The 23,991-nt window shown below is 46.3% G+C and overlaps 2 protein-coding genes across 9 annotated transcripts in view; both read right to left on the reverse strand.

Annotated features, from left to right (window-relative positions):
- Nucleotides 1-1,383: 1,383 nt before the first annotated feature.
- On the reverse strand, nt 1,384-12,905 carry SPEGNB (SPEG neighbor). 2 transcript variants are annotated; one of them, XM_081884396.1, is made up of 5 exons: nt 12,754-12,905; nt 7,612-7,745; nt 4,077-4,384; nt 2,953-3,094; nt 1,384-2,018 (listed from the first exon to the last, which is right to left on the reverse strand). In XM_081884396.1, the coding sequence occupies exons 2-5, from the start codon at nt 7,743-7,745 to the stop codon at nt 1,880-1,882; spliced, it is 723 nt and encodes a 240-aa protein (XP_081740522.1). In that variant the 5' UTR covers nt 12,754-12,905; the 3' UTR covers nt 1,384-1,879. The 2 variants fall into 2 exon arrangements, with proteins under 2 accessions (XP_081740522.1, XP_081740521.1); XM_081884395.1 differs by lacking the exon at nt 12,754-12,905 and adding an exon at nt 8,436-8,546.
- Nucleotides 12,906-14,796: 1,891 nt separating this feature from the next.
- SPEG (striated muscle enriched protein kinase) overlaps nt 14,797-23,991 on the reverse strand; it is a 110,222-nt gene continuing 101,027 nt past the window's right edge. For all 7 annotated transcript variants that reach the window (XM_081883781.1, XM_081883782.1, XM_081883787.1 and 4 more), the window contains 5 exons: nt 23,097-23,336; nt 20,102-20,325; nt 18,827-18,902; nt 18,377-18,526; nt 14,797-16,801 (listed from right to left, as the gene is read on the reverse strand). In XM_081883781.1, the coding sequence (XP_081739907.1) occupies nt 16,597-16,801; nt 18,377-18,526; nt 18,827-18,902; nt 20,102-20,325; nt 23,097-23,336 (895 nt within the window). In that variant the 3' untranslated portion in view covers nt 14,797-16,596. The remainder of the gene's footprint in view (nt 16,802-18,376; nt 18,527-18,826; nt 18,903-20,101; nt 20,326-23,096; nt 23,337-23,991) is intronic.

Genomic DNA, 23,991 nt, shown 5'->3' on the forward strand with positions numbered 1-23,991 from the left:
AATTAAAAGAAGGGCTGCTGATTGAGGATCTTTTCTTAAAGCTTTCTGTGGTTTTACAAGCTGAACCTGTGCAGTTAGTTACAAGCAAGCACTACTGAATCCAATGATGCTTAGTCCCAGGAAACTGCATCGAATTGCATCCTAATCCTAATAACTTTTTGCATTATGTTCTATATTGGTGTTTGTTTGTGTTACGATAATCCATCAAGACCAACACATTTGTCTGCCATTTTTTGACTTTTCCTGAGATGTCTTGCTATCGGGGCTGTTGTGATGAGCTGATGTACTTCAAAATTTACCATACACTTGCTGGACTGTGATCCACTACAAGATGCTCATTTGTAGAAAGCACTCTGCACATACCCAGAAGCACTCTTCATTACTATTCCCTAGTACATGCTTTAGTGTTGAGTCCTGCCAGGCATGGCATCATTTGTGAGAGACAGACATACAGCGTTGTGTGCTGTTGTAATGTGAATAAGATGAGCAGCTGTGCAGCCCAAACAATCCCTGATATGGTCAGGAAGGACTATTTATATCTCCAGAACATCTTGCTTGTGGGGCAGGGGAAAGGGGTCCTGTAGTGCCTTTTAGTGCCTGCAGGAGGCAGCGTTGCCAAGGGAATAAGGGCAAAATCCTGGTTCCAGAACTTACTGAGAAGAACTACATTTCAGGAAACACAATGTGAGAGGAGAAGAGACCAAACTGTGTTCAGTTCAGCCAGGACCCAGAATGAAGACGCCCGAGCTAATGTTCTCTGCAGGGAAAGGTTGAAAAGATTGCTGGATGCCATCCAAGCACCAATACAAATATGGAACAGGAACACAAATAGTCTTTTGTACCTGAAGCTGGGTGATTACATGGTCCTGGGAGAGAGGAAGGACTTTGTGGGATAAGATTATTATTTCTTTTTTTAGCAGGACCCATTAGGGGACCAGATAGACTCACGGGGCCTTCTAGTCTGCAGCAATCCTAGGAATCATCTGCACTTCCATTTATGCTAAAGCATAGGCCTATGATGGAGCAGGGTTTTTTGTCTGGCCCCTCTGTTTACCACTGAACTGGAGCAAACTGCATGGATTGCTGTTTGTTCGGATTTAGCAGTAAACATGGTTTTCCTGGGGAAAGTGGTGGGACAAACTAAAACCCCATTCAGGCCCAGACCTAGAAATTACAAACCAGTGCCTAGATAACGTGGGACAGGCGAAAGTTTGGATGAGCCCCTATTCTCTGAACCAACAGAACCCTCTTGTTGACTTTAGGTTTTATCTGAGAAAGAAAAAAAGCTAGAAACTCTTCCCACACTCCACCTTTGCAGCACACAAATGAGATTTCCAGGATTTTAATTTCCTGCTGATAAATTGCATGTAGCACACACAAATCCTCTGTGCAACCAGCTGGTTTTATTTAGTTCAAATAGCAAGAAAACAGGTCAGGAAGAATCTGGAGGCTTCTGGGATGGTTCACAATCTCTGAAGTGCTGGGGGAAAGCGGGTGCTGCCGATGGAAGGACTGCACAGCCCCTTCTGCGTCCTTGGAGTGGAGGCATTTCAGCGATGGCTGCACAAAGTGATTAGCCTGCAAGGAGATGGGACCCACCTGCCCAAGAAACGGATTCATCCCTGGGGCACAGTGGGGAACTCTTGCCAGGAAAGGTATGGCAGAATGACATTGGTGAGAGCCAAAGGGGCAATGAGAGAAGGACTCCCTATTGCATCTTAGGGGGGACAGGACAGGATATCCCTACAGCACCATTGCAGGGCTTAATTTGCTTTCCCCAGCCTTCTCTCCAGGACAATGGCCCTGGACCATACTTTGCAATGACAGAGAGTTTCTTTTTGGGGGGGAACTGTACAGGAGGCAGGGGGGAGGCAGGAGCTCAGATCACATCAAGGCGTGCAAAAGACTGGTCCATGCCCAGGCTGTTCTCCACAAAGACCTCGTACTTCCCAGCATCCGCCGGCGACACCTTTTTGATGGTGAGAGTTGTTGAGTCACTGCCGATGTTATAGTATACGCTGCAGGGAAGGGAAAGGTGGAAATCTCAAGTCAGGGCCCTTAGAGACAGCTGGTGTTGGGACACAAAGCAGAAGCTGCTAAACTGACCCATGGACCGCTGGCAGTCCATCAGTTCCATTTGGGTGAGGCTGACTAACTGAGCTGCAGAACCAGCAAACATACGGCCTTGCACTTGGTTTATTTTATTTTATTTTTGACAATAGAGGTCAAGGCTGTTTTAACTTGGGCTGGAATTATCAAAAAGAAGACTCTGGCCCAGGGCCCATGATTTTTATATTATGGCACTGCAACAGTCTACTAATTCCGTCCCCATAACAAAATACAGTACTAATTAAAAGCACCTTTCTTGATGGCCCGACCTAAAGTCTGTTTTTAAAATGCAGTGCTGGCTTTGAGAATGGTACCAATGCTGCAGGGGGGGGGGGAGTTGCTGAGGATCTGAAAAACTGAAGAATTTCAGAATGACTGCAATTACAGATGCTGATCTTTCTCTCACTTCCTCCCCATTAACTACTAGACAAGGAAGCCCCTGATCTTGATGCTTTTAGCTCTGCCAGGTCAGTTCCATCCTGGTCCAATACAAATGAGAACCAGGAATCAACAGGACTTGTGTTAAAAGAAGAAACCACACTTATCCTGACTCAACACACGTGTCCTTTGATTCTTACACATTAAGCTCCTCTGTAATAACCAGAAGGACTATGTGCTTCCTTCTTCTTTCTTTCAAAAAGGAAAGCTTATGTTATCGCGTTCCCCATGCGAGAATTCAAGCTATTGCACCAGCCCTGTTGATTTGAACATGAACTAATAGTGCTTATGGAATCAGGAAAGAAAGGGGTGGGGAACCTGGTTCTCGGGCTCCCCTTGCTGCCCACCTGCCCAAGCAGTGTTGGTGCTATGAAGCTTATTACACCAGTGGTGAATTTCACTCACCGATCGTCCTCTTCAATATCCTCGCCATCCTTGGCCCAGCCGACATCAGGTGCGGGCTCCCCACTGATGTGGGCTGTCAGGTTGACTGTGCTGCCTTTCTTGGCTTTTGTGCTGTCTGGGCCCTTTTGAATCTTGGCAGGCACTGCAGAGGGAGAGAGCAGGTGAGATCAGAGGAAGGGCCCTTGCTTAGCCATCTTTTGCCAAGGGGACGGGCAGCAGAATCCTCTGCTAGGGCATGAGGACCTAATGCTGGGGCTGCAAGTTTTGTTATGGTGCTGTGTCCTGTTCCAGGTGTTCTAGAATTTCTGTCTGATGGCCACGGAATATCTTCCAGTTATTTACTTGGCAAACCCTGTTGCACCATAGGTATACTTGGGCAAACGAGGTAAATAAATTCCTACAAAGGAGCTCTCCAGGTACCAGGTTCACTGTAGAACAGAAGTTGAGAGTCAGAACAATTTCTTGTTATGCAGGTTTTTGTATACTGTGCAGGGATATAGACTTTGCAGTTTCCCCAGCTGCTGCGTAGGGGTTTAGGGATTGGGGGGGGGAGCAGTACACGTTCGTTTGCAGGGATTAGATTCATTGAATAATCACACACAAAAAGCAACCCCTATTTCTGACTAACGCATCTCCTTCCAACCCATTCCTAGAGGCGGTAGGTGTTGTGAAAGGAGGCTGCCCTCTTGGGCCCCAGTCTCGGGGATCAGCCTCCTTTCCTGATGACTGACTAAACTATCCTGAGTTGCCATCAGAGGGTTCCCCCTGCCTTTCTTCTCTTCCTTCAAGTCTGGCATCATAGCTAGGTAGGGCCACAATGAGATCTAGAAGGGAGGAAGAAAGCTACGTCTTGGCAGAGGCATGGCTAAAGTTAGAAGGGGCTTGGCTTTTTCTACGCAAGACACAAGGCTATGAATAGAAATGGGCAGGGAATGGGGGGGGGGCGATGACTTGAAGGAGCAGAGCAGAGAGTGCTATTACCTTCCCCTCCTGAGATGTGCCAAATTGAGATCTCCCCGCAATGAGGAACTTTGCAAGAATGGCTTGGTTTCCCAGGGGGGGGTGTGTGGCTAAGTTTAGAAGGGGTGTGTGGCTATGTAAGGAAGGGAGGCAGGCCGTATTACCTTCCACGAGGAGACGTGCTGAGTCGAAGCACTCTCCAAAGGGGTTCTTCACGGAGATGGTGTACTTGCCCAGGTCAGGAAGGCCAGCATCACGGACCACCAAGGCAACTATGTCTGGGTCCTCAAAGACATAGCGGTACTTGGGCCCATCCTTGAGTTCCGCACCATCTTTGGACCAGCGGATGAAGGGGTCGGGGAAGGCACTGATGCGACACTCCAGCTTGGCTGCGCTCCCTTCGATCAGCATCACGTCCGTGAGGTTCTTCAGCACCCGTGGGGGGCCCTTCTCCTTCATTTCCTTGCGGGACCTGGTAGTGGAGAGGAGGGGGTTAAGCAGCTGGCCTTTAAGGCTCCTCTTGGAGCTCCTCTCCCCCATGAATGAGGTGGCAAAGTGCTCTGCCTCTAATGGTACCCAGGGCCAAACCAGACAGAGATCAGCAGCTGCCAGCTGTGACACAACTGGGCAGCCTGGAAGGAGCAACCAACCACCTGCCTGCCAACCACTCAGAACCACATGTTGTCAAGCTGCAGCTAATCAACAATATTATGATAGTAAATGCTCTGTGGCTAAATGGGTAGAATCTGATTGACTGGGGAAATGGGACATTCTAGCAGAATTCTTCTTACTCAATCCCTCTTCTCCTCAGCTCCACAGAATTGATAAAAACAAGTAAATCAGTGAGGAAAACATAGTCATGGGCTTATATTTTGATGTTGGAGTTACCTCCTTAAACTGAATAGCTGCTGCACCCTTTTTTGTGCCAATAGTTCCAAGGCAAATGAGAGTGGTGAGCAAGAGTGGTGGGAGTTTTGGGTGCTTCCAAGGCCGTCGCTATTTTGCACACAAGAGTCAACTGCGTGCCAGAAAATTCAGATTGTGCAATTGATGTGGATTTAGCTCTCTGGTGCAACAAACCCACTTCCAATAAAATAAAACCAGGTTATTATTATTATTGTTAGGGAAGTGACAAGAAAACATACTAGAAAGCATGGGATAACAATTCCTTGATATGGCATCATGTAACCTCCCTGCAAACAAATAAAAATGAATGCTAAATAAACAGCAAATGCCATCTAAGCTGCTCATAAACTTTGTGCAACCAAATCCGAATGAATCCTCAATGAAGAGGTTGCTAGTAGTTCAGAAACTAGATTGAATGGAGGAGCTGAGGTGTGAACCTGATTTTCTTGCACAAAGTTCACCTGGTGGTTAGACTATGGCTGTGTACTCATTACCATTTACTCTGGCTCCAGTGCACTCCCACTGCTGGTGTTTGAAGCCCTCAGCACATGGTGTTAGCCACAATTCATGTCTATCCTGTAGTTTCTGGAGAAATTCTGCTGTTGGATTCATTTTCCCTCAAACCATTTTCCATCCGATTTGCAAGCATAAGCCAAGGTTAAGATGAGGTACTAACATGCAAGACACCCATTGGCATGCACAGACGACTGCTTCGTTGAATCAGAGTTTGGTGCTGGAGGGTGGGTGTGTTGCAGACGCAGGAAAACCAAAGAGGTGATACACATCAGGTGAAGGCATCCATGCACACTCTCTGGTGTGTACAGCAGTGTGCAGGAGTGCCTTGAAACGCAGCAAGGGGAAATGACTTCACTGCATTTGAAGGTGCTAATGCTTATGCCTGATCTTTATTGAGGTGATTTGTTTGTGGCGGTAGCTATATGGCAATGGGCATTCATCCTGATTTACTTCGGAGGGGTGTGTGCGTCTTTCTGTTAGCAATACACTAAGCCCACACTTTGCAGTGTACTTCCTAACCAAAAAAGACAGTTATTTTAAAAAGTGGATATGTTGTGCTACAGCAACATAGCACTGTCATGGTGCAAGCTTCTGTATGTGCCTCAGTCCTTCCTGCAAGATGCTGACTGTCTTGAGGCCACCTGAGTCAGGGCTCATCCAGACTTCCTTTTCTGCTATGCTTCTAGTCACATGTATGTGCTTTCAACCTCCTTATCTGAGCCCTCCCCTTTTTACTGTGGTTCTTCCCCTGTGAAAACCTGCTCTTTAGCACTAAATTGGAGCAAACAGCAATCCATAGAAACTCTGAATTGCTGTTTGTTCTAATTCAGCATTAAAGAGCAAGTTTTCTTGGGGAAAGTGGGGGAGGGGGGCAAACCCCCCACAACCACTCTCACATGGGGTTTTAAAATGTGGACATGTGCCTAGAAAGCAGAGGGCAAAAGGTAAGTGTAGATGAGCCCTAAATGTGCCGCCAGGAGTGCTACATCAAAAGTATTTCAGTTAAATGGGAGAGCAAGGGAGAAGAAAGTGAAGCAAGGCATCCATCCACCTTCTTTCCATCTCCAAAGTTCCCCTTCCCCATGAAAGTTTTGGAAACTTTATGCAGCCAAACTTCCCAATTCCAAACAACGTTTTGGGCTGTAATAAGAATGGCAGAGTCCAAACCTGCAGTTCTCACATGTGCTGGAGTTGAGTTTTCCCCATCATTGCTACATGCCTAAAGCCAGTCCTCTGTTGCCTTGTCTTCCAGATCAGCTGCTGCCTCCCCAAAGTCTCTGGCCGCTTCTCTCACCTCCTCCTTGGTTTTTGCCCTTCTCGCTCATCCATTTCATGACTGCCATCTCTTGCACCCTCTTCCACTTCACAACTATATTCTGGAACCACCACAGCTTCTCAAAATACTGTCAGGTTGCCCTTTGTCTTCATGAGCACACTCTAACCCTTATTTGCTTTATTACCCAGCGCCCAGGGATGAGCCACACAGCAATTAAAAACACAATATTGAAAGCAGTTTAAAACAAATTAGAGTCACAAGAATAGGGTGGGTTGTCAGAAGCACAGATAGACAGATAAATATTCAAAGGTCAAGGTAAAGAGGTGTATTTTCAGAATGTGATGAAGGTGCTGGGCACACCTCTGTGGAGTGGGAACTCTAAAATTTAAGGATGCCCCACATAGAAAATGTCCTCTTCCAGGCCACCACCCCTTGAACCTCTGAGGACCAGTGGAACAACCAAGGGAGCTCCCTCTGATGATCAGGGCTCATTAACCCTTGCACTTGTGCTGTGCCAAGTTTTCCGCTTGCCTTGCTCCTTTTTGATGGAAAAGCTGCTCTTAAGTGATATATTGGAACAAGTGGCAATCAGGGGGAAACCCAGCAGCAGTTGGGGGGGTGAGTAGCAGAACAAGAGGAAGTGTGAATAGTGTGTGGAGATGGGGTGGAGATGTTATGGGTCTGAGCCCCTCTGCACAGCCATACCACATACTACTGGAGACATAATCAGTCTTGATGTTCAGTTCTACAAGCTCTCCTGCTCTCAACACTACTGGATACTACTACTGCTACTAATAATAATACTTGGATTTTTTACCCATCCTTTACCATAGGGTGGGTTGCAACAATATGAACATGCAAGATGAAAACCAGTTAAAACGATTTACCACCAGAAGAGCAGGGTGGACCCATTCTTGGGTGTCAAAAGCAGGGACAAAAGAGGTGCATTTTCAGCCCAGCCCTGATAACGGTCCCATCCTCCCACCTGCTATCCCCCTCACCTGTGCCCACGATAGGAAGCCTGGATGCGGATGGCAGCATTCTGCACCTGAGGGTCATTTATGTCCAGGGAAAATCCTGCAGGGGGAGGGGCTGCACCACCTGCTGCTGGTTTCTTGGGTGCGGCTTTTGACATCTGTGGGGAGATGGAGGGGTAGCAGGTTCAATAATGGGGGTGGGTGAGAGAGGGAGAGAAACAGGCTCCTACATAGCACAGAGTCCAACCCTCTTCCTTCCTGCTTCCACCCAACACCAGTACCACTCTAACATGAGACTCACATCAACCATCTCAAGAGGACCCATTGCTGTCTTGCTCCATGTAAAGAACTGCAAAGACACCTCAGTGAGTGTCATCTTCACTCTTCTGGGGCAAATCAGTCCAGACCCACTTAAGTGGGATGAGAGTAAAGTTGTGCTTTCGCCCACACCCTCAATATTATATCTCCAGTTTTAGACACACCCTGGTAAGGGTCATAGCATAGAGTTGGAAGAGACCATGACAGTCATCTAGTCCAACCCCTGCAATGAAGAGATCTTTTGCCCAATGTGGGGCTCAAACTCATGACTCTGAGATTAAGAGTCTCATGCTCTACCAACTGAGCCATGGAAGAGGTTGTCCAGTTGGTGAGCAGCTGAGCTGTTCTGTTTTGATCCATGTCTTTCATGGAAGGCTGAGGCACCTCAGATAAGGAGAGTTAAGAGGCAGCTCTCCCAATCCCCAAGGCATGTCCCGAGGTAGGGTGTTGTTGGAGCATGTGGTAGGGCTGGGACAGGGCATGAGTTCTCAGGGGCCCCCTTCTCTGCTGATGAGCTTCAGCTCTCTTACCGTAGACAGCACCAGTGCAGCTCCGCTGTGTTGGAAAAGGCCACAGGCCCCTCATCCCACCCAAATTTATATCTCTGCAGGGGAGAAGCCAGGTCTGCCCATGCCCACAGCTGCATTCCTGCCCTGATGTCTCCTTCTTTGGCTGGGGGGGGGGCGTCCCCCCTGCCCAGACGGGAATCCTGGGCGCTCCCTTATATAGCCTGTTGCCAGCTACCTGTGAGAATTGGGGCTGCACTGATTGCAGCCCGGTGCTGTGTAATCACATTGACCAGCCCAGAGGGACCCAGATGGAGCAGCTGCAACCATTCCTGCCCTCTGGCTGAGAGACAGAGTGGCAGGGCGAGGCTCCGCTGTCTGGGCTGTTCCCAATGCACACGCTGCCTTAGGAGGACTGGAAGGGATGAGAACAGTTTGCAGTAGCAAGCAACAGGATCAGAGGATATCCCAAGAGTTGGGAAGAGCTGGAGCTTTGCTCAGATGAGCGGATATTGTATTGTCAGGACAAGCCGCTCCAGTGGATCATCCACAGTCGTCACAATGAACCCCTTTGGTATACTCAAAATACCCTCATCCAGGGAGGAACAAATCTATCCGTTTTAATTTCCTCAGTTCCTCATTTCCACCATCTTAAATTCAGTATGCCACGTTTTCTGTATCAGTTCGTGAATTTGCCCTCGCAAAAAATCCAACGGCATTTTAACGCCTGATTCATTTCCAATTTTGGCTAACATACAATTTTTCGCTATTGTGTTTTATATGTCATTTTTCACTAATATGTGCATTTTTCTTTACACTATCCCTGAGTATATGCATATTTATACTTTCTCCTAATTGGTGGCATTTTTGTACACCACTTTTTGGTGGAGAACCTCACCACAAAGTTCAGGGAAAGATGGCTGTGTTTCGTTTTGTACGTTGTAACAGGAAATGCAAATTAAATAGGTTTGTCTTAAAATGCAAACAGAAGCAAAATTCTCCCCTATCCCTATGACACCAGCCAGTAGTTCACCTAATGCTGCACACATCTCCAAATCATATAATGAGTGAAATTAAGCAGACTACATATGGATTCACACAAAAAAATAGGAGCGTCCACCAAAAGCAGTTATGTCCGTTGTTGGTGAACACACTCTCAATATCTCCTGTGGAATTCTCCAGCAAAACGTTTTACCTCAGGCATGACTATCACTTTTTGATGAAATGGACTATAGTCCATGAATACTTATGCCAAAATAAAGCTCTTAATCCTTAAAATGCCCCTGGATTTGGTTGCTTTTTGCTGAGACGGATGTACCTATTTATGTATACTTCTGACACACAGTTGTCCTACATAGTATGGAAAATATTTAGCACTTTTTTAAACGGAAGAAAAGGGGGCCTGTGAAAAGAGAATAACGGGGAGAAGTCACCTGTTTGATTTCTCCATTTCCGGTGGTAGTTACTGGCATAGGATCAAGGCCAAGGACAACTTGGAAGCCCTGGTTGTTCTGAAGCAGTTATGTGACTGTACAGTACAGCAGGAGATGCCAGTGTGGTGCTTGCCAATGCACAGGTGCCCACAGAGGCCTTCCGTGGCACTGCAGGATCCTCCTCCCCACTGAAATTAGGTTAGGAAGAAGCTTTCCATTGTCTTGGTGGTGGTGTGTGTGCGTGTGGTGCCCAAGACACTTCCTTTTCTTCTTTTATATAAATATTTTTAAATTAAGTTTTACATAGTACATTTCAATTTAAACATACCATTCACCTTCTCCAGCTTGCAAATGTGTCCACAGACCCCAGAATGCTGGCCGACTCTACTGTACAGAAATCTTTATGGATTTATTCAATCCACATTCCAAATAGACCCATTTGACCATGAGGTCCTGGAGCAGTTTAACTGCACTGACATGCTCAGGAGTAGAGAGAATGCTGATTAGCCTTGTTATCCATCTTCGTTTCATTTCTGAATGGAAAGGTAGGATATGCTATTAATTTAAATTAAAAGGTGGCACTGGTTATTATTTTTTCAACCAATAAAATAATAACGTCCCCAGAAATTGCTGCCCACTTGTTTTGCAGCAGGGACAATGATGTCATCTCCTGGGGCTCTAATCCATACCCAGGCTCTATTTGCCAATCCTCTGCGTGCCAAATAAATAAGCTTTTCCCATTCCGAGAGAAACCCACCAAATGAGCTGAGCGGAGAAAGAGGTGGGTCACACTGATTAGCATACATGACTGAGGGTTAAAAGGCCATTTCAATTTTGGGGGGGAAATAGATTCCCTTTATTATGCTATCAAAAGGACACAAAATAGTGAGCTAGCTTTTGAGTCCACCGGAAGAACTCATCTTCAAGCTAGACGCTGAGCAAAAGTTGTTTTTTTTGTGGTGGGGGGGGGGGAATAGGAGAAGAAAAGGCAGACTTGGTATTGCAACCATAATCAGTTGGTAGAGCATGAGACTCTTAATCTCAGGGTCGCGTGTTTAAGCCCCACGTTGGGCAAAAGATTCCTGCATTGCAGGGGGTTGAATTAGATGACCCTCATGGTCCCTTCCAACTCTATGATTCTATGTCGGCTTTGGCCAATTATTCATTTTTGTTGTATAATCTTGAAGAGATGTGGCTATGGTGGTTATCATGAAGAGCTCCTGTAGTTCAGAATTTATCACTACACCACGGAAAGTCTCAATGCTATTAAAATGTTAGTTTATTAAAATTTTAGTTTATTAAAATACAAGTTTGACGTGCAAGACAGGAAATCTCTTTCCCTTGTTGTAGATATTGATCCTCCCTGTAGCTTCTTTTTAAAATGTTTAATTTCCTTGTTAACATGGGTTATATTATGTCCTGATTAGATCTGATCTTTAATTAAATGTTTTTTTTAAAAAAAACACACAAAACCCTGTTTATTTCAAGGTTCTTATAAAGGGTTCCATCATCATAGCATGTTTTCCACATTGCCTTTTTCTGAACATTGCTGCCTTGCTTTGGAGTTTAGGATTTATTTAACTTCTGCTATAGAGCTGCAGCAATAGCAGATCTCCTCTGTGCCTGGTTTCAAGGCTGGGAGAGCTTCTTCCATACCATTTCTGTGCAGCTACTTCTGTTTATTTCAATTGTACAATTGGCTGCCTAAGGTGGATGTGCTTTGAACCACAGCCCAGTTGTCCGTACAGCCCAGTTGTCCTGATAGGGAAAGTAGGTTGAATGTGGATTATCCAGAGCAGGAGCACAGTTGTATAAACCCAAATATTCTGCTCAGTTATTATTACTATTATTATTATTGTTGTTGTTGTTGATGCCACATTTCTTATTTACGTAGCGCCATCAATAAGTGGGGTACAGAGTCCAGGTCAGGGCCCCAACTATGATCTGTGCATAACTCAAGCACTGCTAGGAGTTGTTTCTTTTTGTTTTCCAATGTATTTCTTATCAGTAAAATGATAAAATGGAGGATGAGTAACCAGGGAAAGACCATCCATTGTCAAGAGGCATGGTCAGAGTTCAAGGACACATTCCAGCCAGACAATAAAGATGAGGTGAGTGGCCTAAGGGGAGTGGCCTGAGGAGGGGCAGATAGGGAGACCTGAAGGATTGCATTCAATCCCCAGATACGAGGTTCTCCACAGCTGGCCAATGCCATAAAGAAAGTGATAGTCTTTAAGGTGCCACAAGACTGCAACAGACTCGCATGGCCACATCTTTGGACTGCCGATTGGCTACAATATCTGATTGATTATGCATTTTCCTTCATGTTTAACCTGATAAAAGAATTTGGATTATGCTTTAAGACTTGTATTCTAGTCTCACAGCTTCTGCATAGCTTCTTTGGTACTCACTAGTATGATGTCTGGTTTAAAAGAGAAACCTGAAGGACGTACAGTAGTAGCTCGAGCGTCCCTGAGGAGTTAGTGAGGTGTCAAGTGCACTACAGTTTCCAGAATGGCATCCATCCCGGAATGTGAGAGAATGTTCTAACAGCAGCAACCTGGGCTTGGGAGAAGTATCTCCAATTTCTTATCCCAGTAGTTTGGGGTCTCTCTCTTTCTCTCCACACACACACACACACACACACACACACACACACATATTGTTGCGAGGAAACGAGCAAGCAGTTCTGACCTCAGTACTGCAACGTAAATTACTACAGAACCCAGGATGTTGCCTTATACAGAGTCAGACCACTGGTCAGCCTATGTAACTCAGGATTCTCTGTGCTGACCAGCAGCGGTTATGGCTCTCCAGGGTTTCAGGCAAGAGTCTTTTCCAGCCCTACACCTCCCTGCTTCCCTGGCAGTAAAAAATAAATAAATGCAATAATGAATTAAAGAACTTACAAATGTGCTGCCCTTTCAGCAAACTCTGAATCAGCTGCCTGAGAGGAAGTTTCGCTCGGCCTACTAGTACAGCCATCCCTGACTCTAGCACTGGTGAGTCAGTCAGTGAAAACTGAAGGCGTCGATCCCCCCCCCCCCTTTGCCAGGGAGGGGACTTTATCTATCTTTTAGGGCAGTGCCTATTCAGGAAGAGTAGAAGCTGCAGACAGATGTGTCAGGGATAGGTGGGGAAAATGGCGCCCCTCATATTGTTGTTGGATGTGGGAGCTGGAGGCCAATTGGTCAGGAGTGATGGGAGTTGTAGTCCAGCAATATCTGGGAGGGAGGGAGGGAGGGAGGGAGGGAGGGAGGGAGGGAGGGAGAGAGAGAGAGAGAGAGAGAGAGAGAGACTTCTCCTTTTCTTTAGAGAAAGGAGTGGAGCTAATTAACTGGATGAGGGTTGAGGTTTTTTATATATTTACACACACACACACACTCCTTTCTCCAAAGAAAAGGAGAAGGGGCTCTTTATCTACTCCCACTCCCTTGTGAACAGCTAAGAAGGAAGGCTTTGGAAAAGCCCCTTGCAAAGCTGAGCACTGCTGAAGTGCTTCAGGAGAGAATTGTTAATGCTTCTTTTGCTGCCCATGCTGGGGAGGAGGGCGTTAAGGTTAAGCAGCGCTTTGCTGATGCTTCATCTCGGATGATTGATATCCCCTCACTCCTTGTTTATTTTAAAATATGGCTTCTGGTAAGTACTAGATCAGATGCAAAGTGTGTGTTTTGTGTGGCAGGCTTGAAGCTTGTCTGCTCAGCGCCAGACATTAAAATATAAATTGTACCGTGGAATAAGGCATGTCTTAGGATGTGTACACACTCCCACAACCTTAGTGGCCGCAAGGTTGCTTCTCACTTTGAGTGAAAGATGTGACTGGCAGTGAGACATGATTGCCCAGCGGGTTGTAGGATGGATGTCTTTTAGGAAGTTGCCTCTCATATTTAGGCTGAGGTCACCTCCTCGGATTGCTTCCCCTTCGGAGGAGGAGAAATTTGTTTAGTGTTTTCTGTTTGAACTCCAGTTTTGTGTTTGGGGCATTTATGGAGCCAATTGTCAGTTTAGTTTTGCCATCTAGCACCCCTTTAGCAAAAATGAATCTGCCTTTTTTGTCTTTTAGCACTGATGTGACTTGGAAATTTAGGTCTCTACTAAGGATTATGGCTATTCTACGGGCCTTTCCTGAGCGAGGTGCCACCCATGACTGAAGTGGGATTTGCTCAGGAGTTTGCTTCCTTTGGGTGGGGGTTGTGTATTTCCTGTAGGAAGGTATTGCGTGGTTTCATGGTGTTTACATACGAGGTGATGCATTTTCTTTTAAGAGGGTTTCCCAATCCCCTCACATTTAGTGTAATTGCTTTTAAGCTAGCCATTTGGTATGTTTATTTTTTAGGATGGTTCTCTGCCAACCCGTCTGGGTTGTCCTGTGTCTCTCACCTTATATTGTCTATCAAGCCTAGTGTGTTGTGGTGACATATAGTGTGGCGGGTGGGGTTAGAGTTAGGGGTGGGCTGAAGACTGGGGGGGTAGGTTATAGAAAGTAGCCTACATGCAGCTATATAGGTATTTGGGGTTGCTTGGACCATTTGGCTCCCAGCCAGTTGGTCCTGCGTCTCAGCTGGCATGGAGGTCCTTCTTTGAAAACAGGCCGTCTTCCCATTCGTTTGCAATAGGGGTGGGTCAGTGAGACAGTGTCAAGCGCCTTTGTGGCGCTTGTGTTGGGCATAGGTTTTTAAACAATGTTGTCAGTATTGTTAACAACATTATTGATTTGTTGGGGTATTAGGATAGGGATGTGAATATTGGCATGCTTCTTAAAGAGTGCTACAGTGCTATAACACTAATTTTAAAAATAAAAGGGTGGAAATATTTCTAGTCTCCTCCATTTTAGCAATGTGCTTTCCCCCCTAATTATACACTTCCAATCTTCATTTCTGGTCCAAAACAAACATGAAACACTTTCATAGCAATCATGGGCGATCACACTTTAATGAAGAAGTGCTTAGCACTAAATAAATAACTGATTTTTATTTTATTTTTTAAAGAACCACTCAGGTTTCTTCTTCAAATGGCCACTTAGGTGAATTAGATCTTTCCTCCCCCTCCCCCACCCAGCAGCTCTGTCACACCCACTGGTGTGGATGGAACATAGCAGGATGAACATACAGAAAAGTGCAATATCCCTGATAGTGTGCAAAGTTCAACTGCAATTCCTCTTGTACCTTACAGTGGAAGAGCAATGATTTATTAGCGCTAGGAAGCCACCCATCTGGAAGCAGTCCTGGTTTGCTTTGCTTGCTCCATGCCACAGGGAAACGAGCATCTTCACAATCAAAACACACTGGGGCATGGGGCGAAAAGACTGAGATGGGGAACCATGGTCATGGATGCATACAGCCAAGGTGGGGGTGGTTAGGTAGGTCTGCTTCATTTGGTAGGTCTGCTTTCAACTCTGCGCTAGTGGTACATTCTCTTCATTCCCTACCCATACGAAATCCAGGTTTGTCCTTCCTGGATTGCCCTAAGGAGCAGCTGTGAAAACTTGTAGACTCTCAGTTTCAAAATGGCCTCCACCCTTATCAGTGGGGTATGTCAGGTCTGGTTTGCTATGGACACTACACAGGTCAAGAGCAGAGAAACAAACCCCCACCCCAAGACTTAGAACCCACCCTGTTGTCCTCTTCAACCCACCCACCACCAGAGGCCATGTAAGGTCACGGGTGCCTGACTGCAAAAGGAGAAGGTGCCTATGTTTGGAGGAACTCTGCTTGTCTCTGTGCCATCGTAAGTGATCTGTAGGTGCCAGAAGGGGCTATGGCAAAAGAGTGCTGAAAGAGGAGGGTTCATGTAGGCAAATGTATGAGGGGGTGGTGTATCTGAAGCATGTCCTTGATTCAGAAAGGCATGCAGGGAGAGAAGGCATCTATCTTCTGCACTGGTTCTGAAGCTTAAGGTAGGACTGGGCTGCATGTATCCGTGTCAGAAAAACACAAGGAAGGCAGCAGCAAAGAAGAGGCATTGTGGGATGGTAGGTATGTAAACAGGGAAAAACTGGTGGGTGCCTCACATGACTGGATTCTTCTGGATACCCAAGCAGAGGTGAGTGGAGAGGAACCCCAGGGAAAGTACCATCAGCACCTCCACTCCCAGCCCCTGCCTTGGGGACCAGAAACATCCATTATACTCCCTATGCGGCATATGTTGGCTATACAGGTGGGGGATTGGAGTTTTCCATTGCTGAAATGCCTTCTCTGCAATACTTCGGGGTTGATCCTTCATTGTCTTCTTCCCAGCTCAGCTTGGCATGTAAGGAAGAGATGCCCCATTGCTCAGTGGCTGCAGCCGGCATGTTTTGCATCTGCTGTTAAGTCAATGGGAGCACTTGGTTGCACCTGACCTACGCAGGGTACAGACGCAGCCCTTGAGGCACAATACAGGAAGGGCCCTTTGCATCCCCACGGGGAGGAGGAGTTTATTTAGACAAGGAAACGTCAAGGCTTTTTCCTCCCCCCTTGACCTTGGCCTGGGAACAGCATGGCTTCATGGCCCACTGTGCTTCATACCTCCCTGAACCCAACCCCATGGCAGCAGATCTTGTCAATCTGCCATTTTCGGCCCCCAGACTCCCTCTCTCTGGGCCAGGCTACCTCCAGGACTGGTAGGTAGAGCGAAGAACAGCGGCCAGTGCTGACGACTCTTCTTGATCCATGAGGTATATCAACAAGTCCCACCCTGGCTGGCTGGGTGGGTGCTTGGCCCATCACGCCCCCTGCTGGAATGTTCTGTGGCTCCTCCGGCAGGGCAGGCGGCTAGGGCATGTGGCTGCTGGCGCCATGGTAGGAGCGCAGTAAGACCTTGTGCTTGGTGGCCACCTCGTTGCGCTGCCGCTGGTGCTCCACCAAGAACTCTTTCAGGCGGCTGGTGGTGAAGGTGAGGGTCTGCCGACGCAGCTTCATCAAGTAGGCGTCCTGGAGCCAAGGGTTGGCAAAGCAGTCCTTGAGAGCTGGGCGGCTCCTGCAAGGCCAAGGGATATTAGGATGAGGCTGCCTTTTCCCTCCCCAGCCCTCCCCAGACCCAGAAGAACAAGGAGGAAGTAGGAACATGACTGGAGGAATGAGCTGTGGACAACATATTGGAAGCTGCTTTATCCTGCGCTGGGCCATTGCTTCATCTAGCTCAGGAGCAGCAGCCCTTCCCAGCCCTACCTGGACACTCAGGTGATTGAACCTGGGAGTTTTTGTGAGCTAACCAGCCTCATATAGGCAATGTGCTTAAGTCTAATTAATGCCTTAAGGGGTTAAGATCATAGAGTAAGCTGTTCTGCCAGGTTTAGCTCACTTTGGAAGGAACTGGGCATTCAAGCCTTTGTTCTCCTTCAGTCCACCTGAGAAGAGGCTAACCTGGTTGCTCCAGCTTAGCTGAATCGCTCACACAAGCCACTCTTGACTTCTACCTATACCAATAATTTAGGAACCATCACCACTATAATGAAGCCAAGTTTTACTGCCTGTGCAGTTTTCTGAAGCACATGAATCTGACCATTGAAGAGTTTATATGTAAACCATTTTTAACATACCAAATGTGGTCTTTTTCTATGTTAGGGGAAGAGGGAAACTTTGGAACTCTCTTTAAAGGATGCACATTTTAAAGGTCTAACAGCCTATCTTGGCATGCCTTAATTTGCTGCGTGTTTTGTGATTTTAAATCTCTGCTGGGGTTCTCTTACTTGCCTCAAACCTGGATCTTGACAACCAGGAATTCTCCCTTTTGTACCTATATTTCCTTAAGCCATTGGTTTTTGCATGCAGAACATAAGCACGAGCTCCATCACTGGGCAACAGTCCTTCCCCAAACATGGCCACACCCAGACTTTGTAGCAGAAAAGTTGGGGACTGAGGACATAGCTCAGGACTCTCATCTCCTAGAACAGCCCATTCTCACTCACCAGGAGTCCTGCATACCTGGGAGTATGCCATGTTGAGCACAGTGGAATTTACTTCCAGGCACACATGCCTAGAGTTGCATGGTCAGTTTGCTTTAGAGACTGAGCACAGTCCTACCTAGCTTCCTCTGGTTTGGAATGACAGGTCCTAGTATTGTTAGTCCAGAGGGACTGCAACTCCCACCATCCCTGACCACTGGCCATTTAGGCTAGGGCTGATGGGAGTTGAAGTCAGGACATTTATAGGGCCAGATGTCCCCCATCCCTGGTACAAACACTTTAAACATCAAGGGTGATGGTGATCTCAGGGATGCTGGACTCAGACTGCATTCTGCTACTGCTGAAAAGATCTACTCTGGAATTTCTCAACCTCAGCAGCTCATTGAGCTCTCAGGACTTTATTTCTGAACTCCAGACTAATCCAAGACTAAGCAGTACCTGCTTTTTTGACACAGGGGCTATGGCTGTAGCACCATTCCCATGGCTCAAATGCCACCAGAGAGAGAAACCTCCGTAATCTGAGTCTTGCCTTGACGCTCCCCCAGATTCTAGGTCTGTCTGTTCCACTGCTCTTTACGAAGGCAACTTTTCCTCGCCACCCATCCCATGGCGTTGCCTCCAAGGCCTTTCACCCTTCTTTCACTCACCATGGATGGGCAGAGAGAACCTTGCGGATGAAGAGTGCAGCACTCTGGGAGACGTTGGGGTACAACTTGAAGGCATCATAACGCCCTGCCAGGATCCTGCTCTCTACTTCCAAGGGATCCGTCTCAAAGAATGGGGAGCGTCCGCTGAGCCTGACAAGCAAAATAGAAGATAAAAGTTCAGGGCACACACATGCACAATATCACTCGTCCGTCAAACCAGCACTCCCAGCTTCAAGGGAGGAACAGCACCTCCACGGGGAACAGAGGTACCGATCTGAAGTTCTTATGGAGAAGTTTTTATGGTGCAGGCAGGAGTCTAGGATAATCCTGTCCTTTAAGTGAATCTGGTCAGGTGAGTCAGAAAAGAAGGCTCTGGACATCCATTTCTAATTCCACCTCTTCTCCCCTGCTTGTCAGATTCCCACATTCGCCCTCTTCAGCCATACTTACATGATGTATATGAGGACTCCCAAGCCCCAGATGTCAGCTGCCGAACCAATGGGATCCCCCTTCACCATTTCTGGAGCTGCAAAGGAAACAGTGAAGGATCATCTCTTTCCCTGCACAGAAGCTGCACCACTTTACCCTGGCCTTCGACAGTTAAAGGTTTTTTTGTTTAACCTATACTGTGCTGCTTTTATTTGGAACTCTTTTACTCAGGGGTGGACAGTGGAGTGGGGGGAAGTGTTTACCTGACCTCCTGATAGGTCAGTCACTACTGCTTATTTGGATAGGTGAGCTGGCTGCAAATTTGGGAGTTGGTGTGTTTGCACCACGCCAGTGTCCCTCCCATCCCCCTTTTCTCTCCTGGTAAACAGCAGTGGATCACATGCCAGAAAGTCAGGTAGGTGTCTCTGCCCCTCCATGCCACCTCACTGCTGGTTTTACTTGTGTTTTTTTAATAAACTGCCTTACTTACTTTTATAATTGTATGATTATATTTTTATAAGCTTTCCTGGGTCCTTGTGGTGAATGGTGGGCAATAAATCTTATACAAAAATAAATAAATTGCCATAATGAGCCCAGAGGGGCTTCTGTTTGTTGTGCTAGTGAGACCCACTGGATTAAGCTGATTGATCCTCTGCCACTCTATGGCTAAGAAGCAAGTGAATCATCTGTGGTCTAGCCTGGGAGGTGAACAAAACTGTGTTAAGTAAACAGCTCTAAGCCTGGAGCAGCAAATCTCTCTCTCTCTCTCTCTCTCTCTCTCTCTCTCTCTCTCTCACACACACACACACACACACACACACACACAACCCTAGCAGTAAAATATCTGGGGAAAGCTCAGTTGCCTAGAGCATGGTGCTGATAATACCAAGGTTGCAGGTTCGATTCCTGTATGGGAGAGCTACATATTCCTGCATTGCAGGAGGTTGGACCAGATAATACTTAGGGTTCCTTCCAACTCTATGATTTAAAGTTCTGTCCTCATCTCCTAGTGTGAGTCCTACAAAAGAGTAGCCTACGAAACCAAGAACTTAACATTCTGGGGAGGGAGGAATTCCCCCATTTCTGCCATCTCCACTCTTTGGTGCTAGTCCCTTTGTCAATTAAATAGTATGCAACTCCAACCCATTAGCCACATGTGTAGCTCAGCCTATAGGTACCACGTATATTCATTCCATGGCATACTTACTCCACAAGCAGTTTGCCTTGCCCACAAAATCTCATGCACATCCTCCCCTACCCAATCTTCTGGTATGCCAACTCCATAAAGATACTCACCCATGTACTCCAGTGTGCCAACACGACGCCCCAGCTGGCGCAACACCAGTGGGTTGTAGGTCTGGGCACTGCCGAAGTCAATAATTTTTAATGTGTTTGTGGGGCTGACAATGATGTTATCAGGCTTCAGGTCGAGATGAATGATGCGCCGTCCATGCAGATATTCTAGTCCTTGGAGGATTTGTGTTACGTACCCCACCACATCATCCTCTGAGTAACGGAACCTGTAGAGTAAAGCATGTCACCGAGAGGATAGAGCGAAAGACACAAGAACCCTTCCCTTGCACTTGTACTGGTACTGCTGCAATTAAACAACAATATGGTACCATTACTCCTAAATAAGCACACTGGTGACTTTATGTTATACACAGTGAAAACCCATGATTATATTTTCTATTTTTTAAAACAGCTTATACATCTATTTTTGTTTTGGTTTCATGCATTTGTTGAACTGATCTTTTCTTTTAAAACTTTCCCCTGTCTGTACAACCCCATTCAAGGCCCACCTATGATGTTTTTTTGCTGACAGTGGTCAGAAGTTAAATTTTTAACCCCCCCCCAACCTCATCCTTGTGTGTTGCTGTGTGACAACGGGGGACATTAAATGATCAAGGGCTGATCAATATGTTATTTTCTTACTTTCATTTTTACTTTCAGTCACTTCACCACCACCCTGTTTCTGTTCTACATTACTTTGCAATTTCCTTTGTTCCTGCTGCTTAAGCTTTGCACGTGCAATCAAAATAGCACTGCTCCCACACAGGAAGGAGGACAGGGACAGGACAGGGTGCCCCAAAGGACAGCCCAGTGAGGATTAAGCAGACTTAGCAGCCATGGAATTTTGACGGCTGGAGGAACATCAGAGAAATGGGTGGAATGGAAAATGGAACAAAGGCACGAGGGGCTGACTGAACAGAAGCACTCCACACTGCAACATGTTGCTGTAGATTCCACTTTTCGTAACTAAATACCACCACCATATTCCTTTTCTTATAATGGTAGAGACCGTCAACATCTGCTGAAGCTGAATGTTGGAACATTCAGGACAGACAAAACCAAGTACTTCTTCATGCAGCACCAGCCAAGCTATGGTGCTTGCTCTCACAGGAGGCAGTGAAGGCCACCAAGCTGGATGGCTTGAAAAGAGGATGAGACAAATTCATGGAGAAGGAGAGGGCTATCAGCTTGCTGGAACCACAGGAGGGTTTGAAGAATCACATGGAGTCTGAAACATAGGGGCAAGGCAGCCCCTCAACCCTTTAGGGAAATAGGCAGCAGTTACCTCTAGTTGTCTTGTGTCCACTTGGGGTTTTCTGTCCTGTCTTTCATCCATTTGTTAGGTTTGGTTGTTTTACCCCCAGCCCACCCAGTGCTCCAACTGATTGTGATCTTTCTGATTTGAATCATAGCCTAAACATTTTGCAATTCCTTCCCCCACCCACTCTGGTTCTGTATCATCAGCAAAATCTAATGTTTTACTGAAGTCATTAATCATAATATTGAACAGTGCTAGATCCAGGACAGAGACATAGACATTTTGGCTGCCAAATGCATTAAAATTAAAATAAGAGGCTCTGGAAACCTGTGCTCTATACAGACTCATCTGAAAAAAGAAATTCCACTTAAAAGTGTTGCAAGGAGTATCAGTTGCACAACAGAAAGCCACTTATGATCCAATGACATAATAATAATAATTTGTTATTATCATTATTATCATCATGATATACTACTAATTAGTATACTATTATTTATACATGTGGGACATGACAAATTACAGTATCTCCTGTCAGGATACTGCATTCCATTTCTACCCATCAGTCTGCATTCTATGCCCACTGAGCACGTTCAGTTCTTATTGGGCTGTTAGGTCTCCCCACCCCCACAAATGTTTTGTACTTTTGCAAACCTTGGGGCTTCCCTGAGCCTTTTGTTCATGGGTGGCACTGTTTTGGCTACATGAGGACTGGCACTCAGAGATCTGAAGTTGCTGCCAGTATATGATCATGTTGGCAGTGCCATCAATTGACATGGTGCTTTGTAGCAGGGGTGGGGAATCAGTGGCCCTCTTGATGTTTTTGGGACTCCCAACTCTCACCAACTCAGCCATTGGCTGTGCTGATGAGAGGCAGAATTCAACAGCATCTGGAGGACCATGAATCCCTCACCCCTTTTCTTATGCAAAGCAACAACAAAAAAGGTCTTTGCCTCAAGGAACATATACTATGCATTTCAGCCACAAGAGGAATAGGAGAGGCAAGGGTTAACAACTAATGACTGTAAGCCCATCAAGTTGCACATTCACAGGAATCCGCTCATGTCAATCTCATGAACATCAAAGCGCAGGAAAGGTTTATATCCATTTATCTTTTACATATTCACAGAAGTAAGATTGCAGAAAAAAATTCCTCTGTATAATGTAGTCCTCAGTCACTAACTATAATGTGTATAATATGGTCCTCAGTCACTAAGTACTCTTCATTCAAGCCAGGCCCTTCCTTGAACCATCTAGATGTATTTTACTAAAGGTGTCCTGCAGTGTCTTAAAGCATAGCATAATTTACTTGCCTCTTGCTGTTCCAGATTATAAAGCAGAAGATGACAAGGAATAGGTTCAAATGTTTGGGTCGAGTGGAGGTATCTGCACTGTGTTACTTTTATTTCCCTTCAGCTCTACTATTCTGACTCAGTGGCACAGTTTGCCCTCTTCAATTGCCCTGTTGTGAATAGGTCCAGTTAACACCTCTGCCATGGATTTTCTGGTCAACTAAAACTGATTCAGGCCCACAAACTGATTCATGCCCCCATTGCGTGTGACTAGACCAACACTACTGTCTCATCCTGGTTTTTATGTTTGCAACTCTCTGTTACCTTGCTAATTAGCCAAACCCCTCTGTGGCCCAATGCTTGGCCCTCTCAGACACAGAGCTTCTCCTCTTAACATCCTGGAGTCCCACCCCTAACCCCCTCCTGCCTCCCAACCTACCCCGCAACAAACCTGTCAACAAAGTGGTAGAGGATCTCCTTCCCAGGGCAGTGTTCAGCTATCAGCACCAGATAGCGGGGGGTGATGTAGGCCTCGTGCAGAGTCATGATGCGATCGTGGTGTAGGCCCTTTAGGATCTCGTATTCCTGCAGGACGCTCTGCTTGCCTTCCGTTTCATAGGGCACAATCTTGGCCATGAATCGCTTGCCCGTGGCATTCTCCTTACATTCCCGAATCACTCCAAACCGGCCCCTGCACATATATACATGGAGCATGCTAAGTGCATGTCTGGACGCTTGCTAGGCCTGCCTAACAAAAGCTAAGGCACAGTGTACATAGCTTCTGTTACACAGCATTGCACATGCAACCACAGAGTTCAATGGATATGACAACAGTTTTCATATAGTTAAATCACCCAGGATTGGCTGAGACAGAGTGGGCCAAGATGCACTTGTGGGCTGGAGGTTCCCCATCTGCTTTACAGAGTGAGACTATAAGAGTGTGATAGTACAGTTTTGGACAGTACCACTCCAGATCACAGCTGCGAAGGGGTCACATTTTTGAATGCTCCATCTTGTAACAAGTTCATTGCATGTAGTAAGCAAGCACATTAAGAAGAGGGTTTATAACTAAATGTTTCTGACAAGCTAGTTTAGTACATATAAGGTTTTTTAAAAGCACTGGAGGGAACATTCAAAGAAATGTGTTTCCCAGGCACAGCAGTATGAAGTAGCGCAATCCAGAATTCTACCACTTTGGTCTACTACTTTAAACTGCATAATGCGTAGAAAGACCTCTTGAATTTGTGTGACAAGTTTAATCTCCGTCGGCTTAGTTGAAATGAAACCGCTGCCATATGATTCTTGCCATTTTCATGCAATAAACATGGTTGTGTGATTGGGCCTGT

Source organism: Podarcis melisellensis, assembly GCF_964234715.1.
Source record: "Podarcis melisellensis genome assembly, chromosome: 1".
NCBI classification, from domain to species: Eukaryota; Metazoa; Chordata; class Lepidosauria; order Squamata; family Lacertidae; genus Podarcis; species Podarcis melisellensis.

What these genes read in the sequence shown, in the direction of transcription:
- SPEGNB (XM_081884396.1), bottom strand. Translation starts at nt 7,745, where the DNA reads ATGTCAAAAGCCGCACCCAAGAAACCAGCAGCAGGTGGTGCAGCCCCT. An exon ending in GCTTCCTATCGTGGGCACAG is followed by an intron (nt 4,385 to 7,611) that starts GTGAGGGGGATA and finishes CTCCACTACCAG; the next exon opens with GTCCCGCAAGGAAATGAAGG. An exon ending in GATATTGAAGAGGACGATCG is followed by an intron (nt 2,019 to 2,952) that starts GTGAGTGAAATT and finishes CCTTCCCTGCAG; the next exon opens with CGTATACTATAACATCGGCA.